Here is a 19,890-nt window from a genome sequence, read left to right as displayed (position 1 = left end):
ATGAAAAGAGGGAGGATGCAGACATTGTAGTTAAGGAGGATGAGTGTGAAATATTAGAGGAGATAAACATAGTGAGAGAGGAAATATTAAGGGGCTTAGCATCTATAAAAGTAGATAAATCACCAGGCCCGGATGAAATGTATTCCAGGTTGTTAAGAGAAGGGAGGAAATAGCGGAGGTACTGACCATCATTTTCCAATCCTCTCTGGCTGCAGGTGTGGTGCCGGAAGACTGGAGGACTGCGAACATTGTACCGTTGTTTAAAAAGGAAGAAAGGGATAGACCCAGTAATTACAGGTCAGCCTAACCTTGGTGGTGGGCAAATTATTGGAAAAAATTCTGAGGGACAGAATTAATGGTCAATTAGAAAGTCACGGATTAATCAAGGACAGTCAGAATGGATTTGTTGAGGGAAGGTCGTGTCTGACTAACTTGATTGAATTTTTTTGAGGAGGTAACAAGAAGGGTCGATGAGGGTACAGCATTTGATGTAGTCTACGTGGACTTTAGCAAGGCTTTTGTCAAGGTCCCACATGGTAAATTGGTCAGAAAAGTAAAAGCCCATGGGATCCAAGGGAAAGTGGCAAATTGGATCCAAAATTGGCTCAGTGGCAGGAAGCAAGGGTAATGTTCAATAGGTGTTATTGTGACTGGAAGGCTGTTTCCGTGGGATTCCGCAGGGCTCAGTACTAGATCCTTTGCTTTTTGTGGTATATATCAATTATTTAGACTTCAATGTAGGGGGCATGATTAAGAAGTTTGCAGATAATACAAAAATTGGCCATGTGGTGGATAGTGAGGAAGAAAGCTGTAGACTGCAGGAAGATATCAATGGACTGGTCAGGTGGGCAGAAAAGTGGCAAATGGAATTCAATCCAGAGAAGTGTGAGGTAATGCATTTGGGGTGGGCTAACAAGGCAAGGGAATACACAATAAATGGTAGGATACTGAGATGTGTAGAAGAACAGAGGGACCTTGGCATGCATGTTCAGAGATCCCTGAAGTTAGCAGGACAGGTAGATAAGGTGGTTAAGGCATATGGGAGTTTTTCCTTTATTAGCCAAGGCACAGAATATAAAAGCAGGGAGGTTATGCTTGAACTGTATAAAACACTAGTTAGGTCACAGCTAGAGTGCTACATACAGTTCTGGTCACCACACTACAGGACAGATGTGATTGCACTAGAGAGAGGTTACAGTGCAGATTTACAAGGATGGTGCCAGGACTGGAGAATTTTAGCTATGAGGAAGATTGGATAGGCTGGGATTGTTTTCTTTGGAACAGAGGAGGCTGAGGGGAGACTTAATTGAGGTGGCTAAAATTATGAGGGGTCTAGATAGAGTGGATAGGAAGGACCTATTTTCCTTAGCAGAGAGATCAATAACTAGGGGGGAATAGATATAACAGGGGGAATTGATTTCAAGTAATTGGTAGAAGGATTAGAGGGGAGTTGATGAGAACTTTTTTCACCCAGAGGATGGTGGGGGTCTGTGACTCACTGCCTGAAAGGATGGTAGAGGCAAAAACCCTCAACGCATTTAAAAAGCATTAGGATGTGCACTCGAAGTGCCGTAACCTACAGGACTACGGACCAAGAGCTGGAAAGTGGGATTAGGCTGGATAGCTCTTTTTTGGCGGGCAGACACATTGGGCTGAACGGCCTCCTTCTGTGCCTAAATTCTATGATTCTATGGGCTCGATTTTGCCAATGTGGAGCTTTTGGAGGTGGGACTCCCACTTGTCGGGTTTATTCCCGCCTCCAGCGACTTCTGGCCAACCCACGCTATTTTCCCTTGATTGACCTTGTTAAGCCCGCCCAGCGGGTTTAGCAAGCCAATTAAGGGAAAGCCGGTGACAGAGAACGTCAGCGTATGACGTTACATCTATCAAAAAATTTTGACAGGTGAATTGTCATCGTTTGACAGCTCTGTGAAGCTGTCAAACACTGGCATTCTCTGTTGTTTGATGAGTCCTTGTATTCAAGACTCATCAAACCTATCTGCTGAGCAGAAATCAGATGGCTGTTGCATTGGAGAATGCAGCAGCCATTCTGTCATCTCTGCTGGTGAGATGTCGGAGCCTCCGGTTCCCCAACTGTTGAAGCCTGCAGGAAGAAACAAAGGTAAGTAAACATTTTCTATCACTTTACACTCACCTCACATACTTACCTCTCCACACTTGCACCCATCACTCACCTCTACAGCGCACTTTTGGACCCCTCCGATTCCTGCAGACCCACTGCTCGCCTCGCTGACCCTGGCGGGGTTTCCCGACGTCGGGAAGCCTGCACTTGCAGGGGTAAAATGGGGATCATCCTCTTAACTGCCTGTTAACTACCTGTTACAGGCAGTTAAGTGGCTGTAATCCCTGTTCCACCTCGGGGAGGCGGCTCCCAGCGTGGGTCAGGTACCCGCCTCCTGGGAAGATGGCACGGAGGCGGGCTGGGGGCGGGATGGGCACCCGCTCCCAAATTCTGCCATTTTCCCAGCAGTCTCACCTCCAAACGCACCTCCCCAGGGCTGGCAAAATTCCCCCCTTGGTATCTGGCCGGGTTCGGGCAGGATTCCAATGAAGGTTATGGTAATGAGGCCCAGCCATTAAGATCAGCCGGGCCTCCATGCCCCTGTACTCCCCGGGCTCCACTTTGGGGCTCGACGCACCGTATCAGCCTCCCCTTTAAAATCAGGGCCATAGTAACTGAAACCCACTCATATTAAAATGATAAAAATGTTTGTGTTTGAAAGTGATTTCAGTTATTAAAGTTCCATACCAACACAACGATAAAGGAGAGAACGAACAAGTTCAATCTCAGTCTCAAGTTCAGCAAGGCGGAAATGTACTGTCTGGTTGTGCAAGACTGATTGGTCAAAAATTTTACGTTGGCGTGTATATTCGATTGTTTCCTGAATGATGTTCTGCATTGGAGCCAACACTGCAAAGAGAAAAATAACATTTTAACACAACAGTTAACATTGTGGGGTGTGAATGATAGTGCAGTGATACTGCACGTTGAAACACCAATACATGGTGTCAAGGATCTGCAGAGCCTGCTGTGACTCTGAGGTAGGGTGCAACTTGCATTATATACACCAGCTAGCTCAATAATATGTTCAAGGCCCCTCAATCATTTTCCATTTGATCCTCATTAGTTTCACTTTTTGTGATTTAATTAATGAATTCTTAACTGATTAGGGTCCTTGAATAACTACTTTGATCTTTCGAAGTATTTATAAGCCGTAAGGTAAGGTATCATTACCCCTTCCGCAAAGACCCCATCCTCAACGCCTCTGTTTTACCAGATTACTGCCCCATCACCAACGTCCCTTTCCTCTCCAAAGTCCTTGAATGTGTTGTCACCTGCAAAATGTGTACTCATCTCTTCGGCAACTCCCTGTTTGAATCTCTCCAATCAGGATTGCACCACTACCACATCACCAAAACAGTCCTAACCAAAGTTATGAATGATGTTCTCTGTGGCTGTGGCACATTATTCCTCCACGACCCCTCTGCAGTCTTTGACATAGTGAACTATACCATCATCCTGCAACACCTCTCCTCTCCGTTGTCCAGCTCGGTAGAACTGCCCTTACTTGCTCCACACTTACCCAACTGATCATAGCCAGATAATCTCCTGCAATGGCTTCTCTGCCCACCCTACACCAAATGGCAGGGGGTTGGGAACCTGAGCAGGGAGACAGAGGACAGGGAAACAAGGATAGAAGCAAAAGACAGGAAAGAGAAAAGCAAAGGTGGCAGTCAGAGAAATCAAGGGTTTAAATCAAACATGACCACAGTAAATAATAATTCTAAAAGGTCTAAGAGTGTTAAAAAAAACAAGCCTGAAGGCTTTGTGTCTTAATGCGAGGAGCATTTGTAATAAGGTGGATGAATTAGCTGCGCAAATAGAGATAAACAGATATGATATGATTGGGATTACGGAAACATGGCTCCAGGGTGACCATGGCTGGGAACTCAACATCCAGGGGTATTCAATATTAAGGAAAAACAGGCAAAAAGGAAAAGGAGGTGGGGTAGCATTGCTGGTTAAAGAGGGGATTAACACAATTGTAAGGAAGGATATTAGCTCTGATGATGTGGAATCTGTATGGGTAGAACTGAGAAATACCAAGGGACAGAAAACGTTAGTGGGAGTGGTATACAGACCCCCAAACAGTAATACGGAGGTTGGGGATGGCATTAAATGGGAAATTAGAGAAACGTGCAATAAGGGCACAGCAGTTATTATGGGTGACTTTAATCTACATACAGATTGGGCTAACCAAATTAGTAAATACTGTGGAGGAGGAATTCCTGGAGTGTATACGGGATGGTTTCCTGGACCAATATGTCGAGGAACCAACTGGAGTCCAGGCCATCTTAGACTCGGTATTATGTAATGAGAAAGGATTAATTAGCAATCTTGTTGTGCGAGGCCCCTTGGGGCGGAGCGATCATAATATGATAAAATTCCTCATTAAGATGGAGAGTGAAGTAGTTGACTCAGAGACTAGGGTCCTGAATTTAAATAAAGGAAACTACGATGGTATGAGGCGCGAGTTGGGTAGGATTGATTGGGGAATGTTACTCAAAGGGTTGACGGTGGATAGGCAATGGCAAACATTCAAAGATCGCATGGATGAACTACAGAATTTGTTCATCCCTGTTTGGCATAAAAATAAAACAAAAACGGTGACTCAACCGTGGCTAACAAGGGAAATTAGGGATAGCATAAGATCCAAGGAGAGGACATATAAATTGGCTAGAAAAAGCAGTAAACCTGAGGATTGGGAGCAGTTTAGGATTCAGCAAAGGAGGACAAAGGGATTAATTCAGAGGGGGGGAAATAGAGTATGAGAGTAAGCTTTCAGGGAACATAAAAACTGACTGTAAAAGCATTTATAGATATGTGAAGCGAAAAAGATTGGTGAAGTCAAGCGTAGGTCCCTTGCAGTCAAAATCAAGGGAATTTATAATGGGGAACAAAGAAATGGCTGACCAATTAAATACATACGTTGGTTCTGTCTTCACAAAGGAGGACACAAATAACCTCCCAGAGATGTCGGGGAACATAGGGTCTAATGAGAGGGAGGAATTGAATGAAATCAGTATTTGTAGGGAAATGGTGTTAGGGAAATTGACGGGATTGAAGGTCGATAAATCCCCAGGGCCTGATAATCTACATCCTAGGGTACTTAAGGAAGTGGCCCTAGAAATAGTAGATGCATTGCTGGTCATCTTCCAAAATTCTATAGACTCTGGAACAGTTTCCATGGATTGGAGGGTAGTTAATGTTACCCCACTGTTCAAAAAATGTGGTAGAGAGAAAACAGGGAATTATAGACCGGTAAGCCTGACATCGGTAGCGGGGAAAATGCTAGAGTCCATTATAAAAGATGTAATAGCAGAGCACTTGGAAAACAGTGACAGGATCGGACAAAGTCAACATGGATTTACAAAAGGTAAATTGTGCTTGACTAATCGACTGGAATTTTTTGAGGCTGTAACTGGTAGAATAGATAAGGGAGAACCAGTGGATGTGGTGTATTTGGACTTTCAGAAGGCTTTCGATAAGGTCCCGCATAAGAGATTAGCATGTAAAGTTAAGGCACATGGGATTGGGGGCAAGGTACTGACTTGGATAGAGAACTGGTTGGCAGACAGGAAGCAAAGAGTTGGAATAAACGAGTCTTTTTCCGAGTGGCAGGCAGTGACTAGTGGGGTACCGTAGGGATCAGTACTAGAACCCCCAGCTATTCACAATATATATTAATGATCTAGGCGAGGGAACTAGATGTAACATCTCCAAGTTTGCAGATAACACAAAGCTGGGTGGGCGTGTGTGCTGTGAGGAGGATGCCGAGAAACTCCAGTATGATTTGGTCAGGTTGGGTGATTGGGCAGATGCATGGCAGATGCAGTATAATGTGGATAAATGCGAGGTTATCCACTTTGGTGGCAAAAACAGGAAGGCAATTGTCTGAATGGCAGTAGATTAGGAGAAGGGGAAGTGCAACGAAACCTGGGTGTCCTTGTGCACCAGTCGCTGAAGGTAAGCATGCAGGTGCAGCAGGCGGTTAAGAAGGCAAATGGTATGTTGGTCTTCGTAGCGAGAGGGTTTGAGTACAGGAACAAGGATGTCTTGCTGCAGTTGTACAGGGCCTTGTTGAGACCACACCTTGAGTATTGTGTGCAGTTTTGGTCGCCTTATCTGAGGAAGGATGTTCTTGCCATGGAGGGAGTGCAGCGAAAATTCACCAGACTGATACCTGGGATGGCAGGAATGACGTATGAGGAGAGATTGGGTCGATTGGGATTATACTCGTTGGAGTTTAGAAGAATGAGAGGGGATCTCATTGAAACTTATAAAATTCTAACAGGACTAGACAGACTAGATGCAGGAAGGATGTTCCTGATGGCGATGGAGTCCAGAACCAGGGGTCACAGTCTAAAGATAAGGGGTAAGCCATTTAGGACAGAGGTGAGGAGGAATTTCTTCACCCAGAGAGTGGTGAACCTGTGGAATTCTCTACCACAGAAGGCAGTTGAGGCTAATTCATTAAATATATTCAAGAAGAAGTTAGATATATTTCTTAAGGCTAAAGGGATCAAGGGATATGGGGAGAAGGCAGGGACAGGGTACTGAGTTTGAATGATCAGCCATGATCTCATTGAATGGCGGAGCAGGCTCGAGGGGCCGAATGGCCTACTCCTGCTCCTATCTTCTATGTTTCTATTACCTCTGGAGTCCCCCAAGGATCTATCCTCGATAACCCCTTCTTCATTTACATGCTCTCCCTGGCGACATCATCTACAGCCATATACATTGACAACACTCAGCTCTACTTCTCTCAACCTCTCCATTGCATCTATGTCAAGCTGCTTGTCCAACATCCGGTCTTGGATGAACCGCAATTTCCTCCAGATGAACATTGGGAAGACTAAAGCCATTGGCCTAGAAATTGAGTTTGCGCTGCGCCAGGGCTTTAGCGCCGGAAGTTAGCGCCGGCGCTAAGTCCCTTTGCGCGCGCCAAAAATTCAGTAGCGCCGCGCCCAAACGGCTGCCGGCGCTACTGAAGGGTTTTAGCGCCTGAAAACTGGCGCAACGCGCCGCATTGCGGCGCTATTCCGGCGCTGCGGCGCCCGCTGCGGTGCGGCAGGCTCGGGAAGTGCAGGCCTCCTCCTTCCGTTAAGGAGGAGCTGCCTGCACCCGGCCGCGGCCCGCGCAAATATCAGCAAAAATGAGCCCGGCACCTCGGACAAGTGCCGGGCTTGCATCTGTTTCGGGGGGGGGGGGGGGGGGGGGGGAGAAGTCCGGGGAGGGAGCTGCGGGCAGGCGGCCGGCGGGAAAGCGGCCGGCCGCCGCGCCTCCTTAAAGCGCCGGCGCAGACTCCGGCAACACTCGTTTGCCGGAGTCTTAGTTGCGGCTGCCACTGGCGAGGCGGCCGCAACTGAATTTCGGCTTGGGGCCGGGTTACCACGGCAACCGGGACGCTGCGCACACCGATGACGTCATCGGTGCCGGCGCAGCGCTACCGGTCTACCGCCGCGGAAGGGCCCCAGGCAATTTAGGAACCGGCGCCAATTGCAGCGCTAGGCCCTCTAGCGCCGCAAAATCGGTGCTAAGGGCACTGAATTTCTAGGCCATTGTCTTCAGCCCCTACCACAAACTCTGTACCTTGCTACTGATTCTAAACCCCTCCCCAGCCAGTGTCAAAGAATGAACCAGACTGCTTGCAACCTTTGTTTTATATTCAACATCTATTGACGTTCCAAACTCATATCTTCTTCATTACAAAGAACACCTAATTCAAGCTCAAACATCATAAGCGCTTTGGGACATCCTGAGGTTGTGAAAGGCATTATATAAATCCAAGTCCTTTCATTCGTTTACTCCTTGGCGGATCTGTCGAGGATTACATTTTCTCTTTATTTCACTTTTGATTTTTTTGTTAATCCATCTAGACTCATGCCTGGTTAGCAAGACACTTACTGTATTTAGGTATGCATTTGTTTTGCATGCTCAAAAGTATGCCTTTTTCCACAATTGCAGCATCCCTCCATCAATTTGCTATAGTTGTTCTTTCATTGTTTTGAAACAGGCTTTTTAAATGTTATATACTGAGCTCCTGCTTTTTCTTTTTTCTGAGTCCCATAGTAGCAGATTAAACAGCGTTTTGTTTTTTAACCAACTTGGCTCACGTTCGGTAATTACTTACTTCCTGCAACTCCCCACATGCGCTCTTCCTGGAATTGCAACATCTGGTAAGTGAAACCCATTCCTTCATCCCCAATGAGATATTTTCTTGGAACCCTGACGTCTTCAAAAAAGATCTGTGCTGTATCTGATGACCTCATGCCCAACTTATCAATCTTTTTAGCCACATGGATTCCTGAAAATTTAATTTATATGATTACCAAATTTACGACACTTTGCATTAAATTTCCTGTTCTCAACAGAAATGTTTTCTTTATAAAGACACACAATAGAAATAACGTACAGGAGGCTAGTCCACCATCAATTGCTAACGCAAAGATTGTGGGCTCTAAGCCCCTCTACAAACTTCAGTACATAACCTAGGCTGGCATTTTAGTGAGGTGCTGAGGGAGTGCTACATTGTCGGTGTTGTTGTCTTTTGAATGATAGGAGGCCTCTAACGTCTGCTCAGTTGGATATAAAAGATCCCATAGAACTATCTGAACAACAAGGAGCTCACTCAATTCTCTGACCACTCGCAGGTAGTGAGTGGCATGTCATGGTGTGACAGGGAAAGAGCCATTTATGGCTGCAGGCTGCATTTGGGGTGGGGTTGCGAGGGAAAATGTTTCCTCAGGGGCTTGCTTTCCTTCTTCTCTCCAATCGCTCCGGTCTCCTCCTACCTTTCATTCCATTTGCATCCCTATCTCTTTATTCTTTCCACTATCTTTTCCCCTTCCTACCACCATCTCATTCCCATCTCTATTACTACCTATTCCCCTTTAAACTACTTGATTAAGCCTTGTATCCTCCCCTCCTCCTTGCTCTACTGTCACTCATCTCACCCTAACCTTTCATCCACTCCACCCCTACCACATGCACTCTTTCCCCCAGGATGGGTGGCAAAAGTCCATAGCCCCTCCCTCACCCATTCCCATCATTTCCTTTCTGTTTCCTTCAAAGAAACTTTTTTTGCTCAACTTACTTGATTTTTAATAAATCAAATGAGAACAACGAAAGAAACTGCCTGTCTTTCTCTGTATCTCATTGCTGTAAGGAATTAAAAATCATATTTCCCAATCATCAACAAAGCACAGGTAGATAAATAGTTGGCTTCAAAATTCAACTTTAAAAAAAAAAATTGAACTAACATTAACAAGGTCTCTCTCTCTTCCTATTTCCCTCTTGTTCTTTCCCCTCTCTGCCCCAGTCTCTCTCTTTTCCTCGCCCCTCACCTTAACACACTTTCTGAAGTTTATAGAAAACACAAAAGCTTCAAAAGTTGAAAGCTGGAAACTGTATTCCCTCAGTACAGCTCAGAGACCACACCTGGAGTACTATGTACAATTTTGGTCTCCTTACCTAAGAAAGGATATACTTGCCATAGAGGGAGTGCAACGAAGGTTCATGAGATTGATTCCTGGGATGGTGGGACTGCCGTATGAGAAGAGATTGAGTAAACTAGGCCTGTATTCTCTTGAATTCAGAAGAATGAGAGGGGATCTCATTGAAGCATACACAATTATTACATTTAATGACATTGTGAAATACTTAATTTTTGGAATTATTTAATTTTAAACATTAGAAATTTCAGTTGCTGAGGAAAAATATTCTCAGCAATTTGAGTGATTGTGCAATCTCAGGATAATTTATTTTCATTATAAAATGGCAGCTATTGCGTATCACTTTGGGTGGCAATTTTTATTGAAAACACCTATTACAGTGCCACCTACAGGAATAACAGGTACTTCAAGTACCTATAAATAAGTTTTCAATTAAATACACCTCATGTACTGCATTAATATATAGTAGATGGTTGAAATCTACCAAAAATTAACAATTAAGGGGAGTCAGGTCTCAATCATAGAGGAGGCTGAATTCATCTGTATTTAATGTATGGGAGCCTAATGCTTCACAGAAATAAAAACAGAAAATGCTGGAAATACTCAGCAGGTCAGGCAGCATCTGTGGAGAGAGAAACAGAGTTAACGTTTCAGGTCGATGACCCTTCGTCAGAACTGGCCAGTTCACATACCAGTTCTGACGAAGGGTCATCAACCTGAAACGTTAACTCTGTTTCTCTCTCCACAGATGCTGCCTGACCTGCTGAGTATTTCCAGCATCTGCAGTATTTTGCTTTTGTATTAATGCTTCACAGATTTCCTCTGATGTCTATTTATTTGTTAGCAGCAGATAGGACAGTAGGACCTTCCACAATTCTCTCATGTCAGCCTATATTTTATGTTCACTCTAATTCTTACCTGTCAATTTCATGGGCAGACATATGAGAGACTTGTTTTTGTGAACAGGCCCATTATCAGTGTTTGCTAAAAGACACATCCAGTCAGCTTGACAACCATTAGTTATCCACATTTTCCCTCCATTTATTATATAGTCATCTCCATTCTTGACAGCTTTGGTCTTGATGTCTGTAAAGATGGACAATTTAATGATATAAAACATAATATGAGAAGACCTACAAAACTTATTGATCCTAAACTTTTTATGAATTCAAAATGTTCCATTTTGTTTTAACCTTTTCTCCATGACTGAAAGAAACAAAAATACCAGCCAGATCTCAATAGATGGCTCTCTAGAAAATCTTGAATTTTTGGCAAAATTGTTAATTACAAGTACAATACAACTCTGTATTGTACAAGGGTGTATGAAGCTATTAGATCCACTTACTTAAAATATAAAATGTACATTAAATCTGACAAGAGAATTGGCAGTAATATCTGCTTATCAGGAGTAATGTAGTGATTTATATATAGCCACAAGTAGTTTGTGTTTCAGTGCTTTTATGGGGCAATCTTTGTTCTGACCGAAACATTTTCTTATATAAATCTTGGCTACTGACAGTCCAAGAAGTTCCTGACTCGCTGGTCCAACAGGTAATGTTTATTTTCACCTGATGTACTGTGAAACTGAAAATAGAACTAATATTACAGTAATAAATCTGTGATATCAAGAGCAACTTCACTACTGTTATATTAATCTTATCAAACCAAAATATGTTTTAAACACAGCTCCAACCAAAAACAAACAACTCCATATTTTGGTTCAGTCTTCACAAAGGAGGACACAAATAACCTCCCAGAGATGTCGGGGAACATAGGGACTAATGAGAGGGAGGAACTGAAAGAAATCAGTATTTGTAGGGAAATGGTGTTGGGAAAGTTGATGGGATTGAAGGCCGATAAATCCCCAGGGCCTGATAATCTACATCCTAGGGTACTTAAGGAAGTGGCCCTGGAGATAGTAGATGCATTGCTGGTCATCTTCCAGAACTTGATAGATTCTGGAACAGTACCCATGGATTGGAGGGTAGCTAATGTTACCCCACTATTCAAAAAAGGTGGTAGAGAAAAAGCAGGGAATTATAGACCGGTAAGCCTGACATCGGTGGTGGGGAAAATGCTAGAGTCCATTATAAAAGATGTAATAGCAGAGCACTTGGAAAGCAGTGACAGGATCGGACAAAGTCAACATGGATTTACAAAAGGTAAATCGTGCTTGACTAATCTACTGGAATTTTTTGAGGATGTAACTGGTAAAATAGATAAGGGAGAACCGGTGGATGTGGTGTATTTGGACTTTCAGAAGGCTTTCGATAAGGTCCCGCATAAGAGGTTAGTTTGCAAAATTAAGGCACATGGAATTGGGGCAAGGTATTGACTTGGATAGAGAACTGGTTGGCAGATAGAAAGCAAAGAGTTGGAATAAACGGGTCGTTTTCTGAGTGGCAGGCAGTGACTAGTGGGGTACCGCAAGGATCGGTCCTAGGATCCCAGCTGTTCACAATATATATTAATGATCTGGACGAGGGAATTGGATGTAGTATCTCCAAATTTGCAGACGACACAAAGCTGGGTGGCCGTGTGTGCTGTGAGGAGGATGTCATGAAACTCCAGTACGATTTGGACAGGTTGGGTGATTGGGCAGAAACATGGATAAATGTGAGGTTATCCACTTTGGTGGCAAAAACAGGAAGGCAGATTATTATTTGAATGGCAATAGATTGGGAGAAGGGGAAGTGCAAAGAGACCTGGGTGTTCTTGTGCACCAGTTGCTGAAGGTAAGCATGCAGGTGCAGCAGGCGGTTAAGAAGGCAAATGGTATGTTGGCCTTCGTAGCAAGAGGGTTCGAGTACAGGAACAAGGATGTCTTGCTGCAGTTGTACAGGGCCTTGGTGAGACCGCACCTTGAGTATTGTGTGCAGTTTTGGACGCCTTATCTGAGGAAGGATGTTCTTGCCATGGAAGGAGTGCAGCGAAGATTCACCAGGCTGATACCTGGGATGGCAGGAATGACGTATGAGGAGAGATTGGGTCGATTGGGCTTGTACTCACTGGAGTTTAGAAGATTGAGAGAGGATCTCATCGAAACCTATAAAATTCTGTCAGGCCTGGACAGACTAGATGCAGGAAGGATGTTCCCGATGGCCAGGGAGTCCAGAACTAGGGGTCATAGTCTAAGGATAAGCGGTAAGCCATTTAGGACTGAGATGAGGAGGAATTTCTTCACCCAGAGAGTGGTGAACCTGTGGAATTCTCTGCCACAGAAGGCAGTAGAGGCCAATTCATTAAATATATTCAAGAAGGAGTTGGATATATTTCTTAAGGCTAAAGGGATCAAGGGATATGGGGAGAAGGCAGGGACAGGGTACTGAATTTGGATGATCAGCCATGATCTCATTGAATGGCGGAGCAGGCTCGAGGGGCTGAATAGCCTACTCCTGCTCCTATCTTCTATGTTTCTATTTACCCCATTAGCTCCGTTTCATCCCTTAATCTTTCTTTGTTCCCATCCTCTATCTACCCTATTTTTAAACTCTAATTTTAGTTCCTTTCTAATTATTGATCTTTCTTAACTTTATGTCTCGAAAAAGTTGAAGGGCCGATTTTAACCCTGACAGTCCGGCAGGAATGGGGCGGGCGGGTGCTTAAAATGGCGGTCAGGTGCTTTCTGCTGCATTCCCGATGCGTTCAAGCTCACCCCCATTTTAACAGTGTTAATTTTGGTTTGGGGAAAGGCACCCGCCATGGTCAAGTAGGGGCCTCATTCATATGTAAAAGTTGGGGTCCTATGACACAATTAGGATCTAGATGCAATTTTAACTTCAGGCCGTGTAAGACGCACACAGTGCTGGACCCACCAGTGAAATCTGGTGGAAGCAGTAGCGTGGCCAGAAGAGGCCCAGGTAAGTTTGAATTTTTAATTTTTTTATGGTTTCTTTGAGGGATCAGAAAGAACAGACGTGCTCTTCGGGGCCCCACAAGGAAACCTTGGGCCTCCCCTTAGTTTCCCACTACCCGACTGTGATCTACTCTGGACCGCCACTGCTCACTTACCTCAATGCCAAGGACTGTTCCCTTGGGTCCTGGCAGTCTCCTCCTGCCTTGCAAACTCTCACTCCTGCCCAATGGCTAGGTAGTGATTCCAACCCTCCAACATGGAGGATTAAAATTGCTTGGGCCTTACGCCGGTGCTGTCAGGAGGGCTTCCCATGCACTCGCGCCCCAAATTAAAAGCGGAGCTTACGTTTCAAATTCAACCTTGTTTCCCTAGTTCCCACCATTCATTTTGGTGGTGGATGAAGTTTTTGTACACAGCATTTTACTTTGTTGAAAAATAGCTTTCAAATGATTTTCATCAGTGAATTGAAAGCCCATACTTGTATCTTTTTTCCATATCAAATTAGGAAAAGAACTGCTGAATGAGTAGAAGTGTCAAAAATCTCCAGAGCTGAACAGTGCCTGGATGATCAAACTGTTCAGCGGTTTAACATTCGTTACATCTGGAATGAAGGTTTCAATGCCCTAAAATTGGCTGCAATATGTAGAGGTGATACTCACGTTTAAGCTCCAGGTGATCCGAGCTGCCATCTGCAGTTTGTGGCCACCAGGTCCTCAAAACGCAATGTACCAATTTTCCTCTTATTCTTTTTCAGACCATTTTTATTTTAACTTTAATTTTACTTTTTTCTACCTATCCTGCCTCTATTCTACTGCTTTTTTTCTTACTTAAGTTTAAAATATTTCATTATATTCGTATTGTTCTATCTCCTGATCTCACCTTCCGTTTTGGAGGTGGGCAACTGCCTGAAAACCTACTTGAAGCCCCATTTTGAAGGCAATAGAAACCCCAGATTCTAAAAAAAACTGACATGGCCACAACTTAGACTCAACCAGTGCAATCACTATTGGGAAAACGGCATCAAAATGATTAAGAGCTTGCCATTGACAAATAAACCAATCACTGGTTCTGGAAACTCAACACTACCCAGACAAGTAAGAGTGTTTGTGGTGCTGTATGGTCCGATTCCCTACGTGCTATTAAGTCTGATATTAAATAGCACATTTGGAAATTGATGTGTTTGGTAGAGTTTCAAATACCACTCACCAGTTTTATTACATTTCAAAATATCAAATTTAGCCCTTATTCTACAATACCTTAAATAAATTTATCGAATTATCTTTACCGACCTTTGTTTCAGATTTAGTTTACTAATATATCTTATGTACTTGCAACATCAGATCCAGCTCCAACTTCACTGATTCCCAAACAGGCTACCATGTCCCCAGCAATGGTAGGTATGAGGAATTGACGTTTCAGTTCATCTGAGCCAAATCTGGGAAAGAAATGACACCAGATTTTGAATATTGTTACTATTTTCTTACCCTTAGTCAACATTTTTACATAACTATACAAGGTGCAGAAGCTTGATGTAAATTAAGCAAAGAAGAATTGGTGTTTTTTTGTTGTTGCAAGAAACGAGAAATGTGACTTTGGACTGGTTTTTACCCTGTACGTCAAGAATAAGCTTTACGCTTTCATAGTATTTAGCAAGAATAAATCTTCAGTAAAATGTTGAGCACCTCGCTCTCTCTCTTTCACAGGCACGCTTATTGTTTAGCTCTGAAATTTTTATTCTCCCGCTCTGCTGGCAGAAGTGTAGCAGGGCAGGGCCTGCAGCTATCCCTGCAGATAGAGATGCTGATCTTGCCTGAAATTCTGGGGTCAGCTTATTTGAATATTGTTAGGCAAGACATAGACGAGTCATCCCAGTAATAGGGCATTTATACCAAGGAGTCCCAGAAAATTCCAGAAGGGCAAAAGAAGGCGAAGGTCAAGGTACAAAGCAATATTTAAAGATTGCAGCAAATTAAAGGCCTTGAGAAGACAGAGATGGCACCTGAAAAACAAAGAGGGCGGTAAGGAAATATGTCTGTAAGGAAATATGGCTTTAGAAAGTATTTGGGGAAACTGTACAGATAACTGTAGCTGTAGTAAAGACAGCTGCTTGACGGCAGTCGTATAAATAGGAAGCCATCTTGGCCATGCAGCAGTACTGCGCGAGCTGGCACTGACTCAAGACCTAATAAAGAGTACTCAATGATATCTACTCGTAAGTCTCTTAATACTAAGATATAAGATAAATTACATGGTACCAGGATTTATAGAACGCACGATACGAGCATACCACAACAATGGAAGGGATAAAACCACCGACTAGCCTGCAACTTGAAGGAAATCTGGACGAAAATTGGCGCAAAATCAAACAACGCTTTCTTCTCTACCTCAGTGATCGACGCCACGACTAGCTCTGGAACACGTAAGGTAGCTTTGTTGCTAACAGTGGCTGGCTCGCAGGCAATCGAGCTGTATAATACATTTACGTTTGCAGCTGAAGGTGACAAAAATGATCTGGACAAGGTGATAGATTTGTTCGATAAATACTGCACACCTAAAAAGAATGAAACATTCGAGAGATTTGTTTTTCGCTCCCGCATGCAAAAGCAAGGAGAATCCTTTGATGTTTTTCTGACAGACTTGGAAACAAAAGCACAAACATGTAACTTTGGAGACTTGAAGGAATCGATGATACGTGATCAGGTCGTTTTCGGAATACTTGACAAGAAGGTGAGGGAGAGAATGCTTAGGGACAATGACTTATGGATGCTGCAGTAAAAATGTCATGCGAGTGAACTCTCAGCCATGCACACGCAAACATTCGATGGGAGAACTACAGCAACGGGCGTGAGAGCGCTGGGACTGGACAACCTACCAGTGGATGTAGTACACAGAAGGGACACAAGAGGGCGCACAGAGTTCAGGACTATGACGCCATACGATTGCAGACGGTGCGGCAATAGACACGTGGCAAGACAATGTCCGGCTTATGGGAAGAACTGCGCAAAATGTAAAGGCAGGAATCACTTTGCTAAAATGTGCTTTTGGGAAGAGAAAACCGAAGGTAAAAAGACGGTGCATGCTATTGAGACTGAAGACACGGAATCGGAGACTTTGTATGTTGGAATGGTGCAAAATGACTTAAAACAGGGTAAAGATATGGAAAAGGAAGTACATTCCGTAGGACTAAAGACTGAAGTTTGGATAGCCCCCTTGCTGGTAAATGGCACCATTGTTCCCTTCAAGCTAGATACAGGTGCTAAGTCAAACCTCATAAGCTGGAGTGATGCACGGAATCTCAAAGTGAGACCAAAAATACTGAACAAGACAGTGGCTTTGAAGGCGTACAATGGACAAAGTATTGAAACAAAAGGAACGTGTAGGCTGAATGTTAAGGTAAAAAATCGCATTCACCCATTGACGTTTGTTATAGTGCCTGAAGGACATGAGTCACTGTTGGGGGATAAGACATGTGTGGATTTGGGCTTGGTAAAACGAGTCTATACTATTAATGAACTGAACTGTGTGCAGAGTGCCCCCCAAGACAGTACAAATATAAAGCATGATGCTATAACACACAAGTACGCAGATGTATTTCAGGGTTTCGGAGCACTGCCCTTTACATACTCCATCAAACTGAGAGATGACGCACAGCCTGTGATTCACGCACCCAGGAGAGTTCTGGTGGCTCTCCATGAGAAACTGCGGAAAGAGCTAGACCGCATGGAGGGACTAGGTGTCACAAAGAAGACTGAGGAACCGACTGACTGAGTAAATTCCATGGTTTGCGTCAATTCAAAGACTGATAAATTGCGTGTCTGCATGGATCCCAAGGACCTTAACGCTAATAATAAGAGAGCACTATCAAATCCCTAAGAGAGAGGAAATAGTCAGCGAAATGACAGGAGCAAAATTCTTCTCCAAGATGGACGCCTCGCATAGATTCTGGCAGCTGAAACTTGATGAAGAGAGTGCTAAGCTGTGCACCTTTAACACCCCGTTTGGTCAATACTCTTACCAGCGCCTGCCCTTCGGCATTAGCTCCGCCCCAGAAATCTTCCACAGAGCAATGGAGCAAATCGAGGGCCTGGATGGTGTACGTGGGTGATCTGGTAGTATGGGGCTCCACTCAGGGACAGCACGACACCAGACTGGAAAAAACACTTCAGAGGATACGGCAGTATGGACTCAAACTAAATAAAGACAAATGTCAGTTCAGCGTCAATGAAATCACATTCCTCGGGGACAAGATTTCTGCAGAAGGGATTCAGCCAGGCAAGTCAAAGGTAAAGGCCATACATGACATGGAAAAACCGAAGGACAAGAAAGGGGTTCAGCGGGCCTTTGGCATGGTTAATTACCTAGGGAAATTCATTCCAAATCTGGCAGTGAAAACCGCTCACTTGAGAAAACTGCTGCACCAAGAGACAGAGTACCAATGGGGACATGAACATGAGAATGAATGGAAGGGGCTGCTACACATTCTAGCAAGTGAACCCCTACTGAAGTTCTTCTGCCCTGAAAAGAGGACAAAAGTGTCCACAGATGCCTCTAAGGGTGGATTAGGGGCTGTCCTTCTACAGGAAGATGAAGGAGAATGGCGACCAGTGGCATATGCGTCACGCTCCATGACGGCTACAGAGTGCCAGTATGCGCAAATAGAGGAGTGCCTGGGCTTGGCGTTTGGGTGTGAAAAATTTCATACCTACATCTATGGACTTCCCAAGGTTATCCTAGAAACTGACCATAAGCCACTGCTAGGGATCGCAAAAAAGAATCTGTGTGACATGTCATCACGGATACAGCGCCTAATGATGAGACTACAATGTTATGATTTTGAGCTCACATATGTGCCAGGGACACAAATGTTCATTGCAGATACACTATCCAGGGCTGCGCCTCGTGCCACACAAAACAGTGAAACAGAAGAGGATGCGGCCCTTCATGCGAATATGGTCTATGCAGCATTGTCCGCCTCACAGGAACAACTATCAAAGATAGCCACAGAGACATCAAAGGACCCTGTTCTGAGGAAAGTGATGAGAAATCTTCAAGAGGGTTGGAAGAAAGGGTCATGTAAACAATATCATCATATTCAGTCTGAGCTTTCTGTGGTCAATGGACTACTGCTTAAGTGTGACAGGATTGTAGTGCCCATCTCTATGCGGCGAGAAATGCTTAACAGGATACATGAAGGGCACCTGGGTGTGGAAAAGTCAAAAAGGAGAGCACGTGAGGCACTCTACTGGCCAAACATGAACTCTGATATTGACCAGATGATCAGTGAGTGTGCTACATGTCAGGAGTATCACTACAAGCAAACTAAAAGCCCCTCATTACCACAGAGCTCCCATCACAACCTTGGGAAAAGGTAGGAACTGATATTTTTCACTACGAAGGAAAAGACTATTTGTTAGTTATTGATTATTACTCTAATTATCCTGAGATTGCTCTCCTACCCAGCACCACGTCAAGAGCTGTGATAACTCACCTGAAGTCAATCTTTTCCAGGCAGGGCATCCCTCTAACTCTGGTCTCTGATAATGGCTCTCCCTATGCCAGTCATGAGTTTCAGTCGTTTGCTACAGAGTATGAGTTTAAGCATGTAACCTCCAGCCCGCTCTACCCTCAAGCCAATGGAAAAGCGGAGAAGGGGGTACAGATTGTGAAAAGACTATTAAAGAAAGCAGCACACAGCAACACTGACCCATATCTGGCCACGATGTCGTACAGGGCGGCCCCGCTGGAAAATGGCAAGTCTCCAGCTGAGCTCTTACTGGGTCGCAAAATCCGTACTCGACTTCCCAGGCATGTCACACCTGATCACAGAGATGAGGTATGGGCAGACAAGGCCTGGAAACTTCAGCGGAAACAAAAAACGCTCCATGACCGCACAGCCACTGCACTAGTGCCTCTACAGGAGAAGGGTGTAGTTCGCATTGAAGGGCCTGGGTCATGGAATCAAAGAGCCACCGTTCTACAACAGGTCGCCCCCCAGGTCATACAGTGTCATGACAGAAAATGGCAATGTGCATCGCAGAAACAGGAGGCACCTACTGAAAACCACTGAGACCTATCAGCCGCAGGGGGACAGAGAGGATGAGCTGATGATGGAAATCCGACAGAGTGACGAGTGTGGTACAGACATGAATGTAATGGACACAACTGGGTTGGCCCAGCAAATACCCACTCAACTACGCAGGTCACAGCGCACCAGAAAGCCTGTCGTTAGAGTCGACCTGTAGACAAGGGAAAGACTGTAAACAGCTAATGGACTTCTGGGTGTGGGTAGTGTTTATATGTACCGGCAGTTATTGCAAGGTATAGTTACACTGACAGTTTTTACATGTTGTTAATAGTAATTAATAGTAGTTACACTGACTGTTTTTATATGTTGTTAATATGTGTTCTATGTGTTATGTTATGTTATGGTGTTTACTGTTTATGTCATCGTTGAGGGGGAAAGATGTACAGATAACTGTAGCTGTAGTAAAGACAAC

General features: G+C 44.2%; 1 protein-coding gene across 1 annotated transcript in view; it reads right to left on the bottom strand.

The window, feature by feature from the left end:
* The window catches only part of LOC147117352 (putative acyl-CoA dehydrogenase 6), a 119,470-nt gene that overhangs the window by 11,379 nt on the left and 88,201 nt on the right, over window positions 1–19,890 (bottom strand). Inside the window, exons 4-7 of the mRNA XM_085988281.1 lie at window positions 14,722–14,828; window positions 10,456–10,623; window positions 8,217–8,390; window positions 2,771–2,932 (exon numbers count right to left, since the gene is read on the bottom strand). Of these exons, the coding sequence (XP_085844407.1) occupies window positions 2,771–2,932; window positions 8,217–8,390; window positions 10,456–10,623; window positions 14,722–14,828 (611 nt within the window). The remainder of the gene's footprint in view (window positions 1–2,770; window positions 2,933–8,216; window positions 8,391–10,455; window positions 10,624–14,721; window positions 14,829–19,890) is intronic.

This window comes from Somniosus microcephalus, chromosome 5, assembly GCF_052327205.1.
Source record: "Somniosus microcephalus isolate GS21.2 chromosome 5, FLI_Smic_1.0, whole genome shotgun sequence".
NCBI lineage: Eukaryota > Metazoa > Chordata > Chondrichthyes > Squaliformes > Somniosidae > Somniosus > Somniosus microcephalus.
The sequence above is the reverse complement of the archived record's forward strand: the minus strand, read 5'-3'. Positions and strand labels throughout refer to the sequence as shown.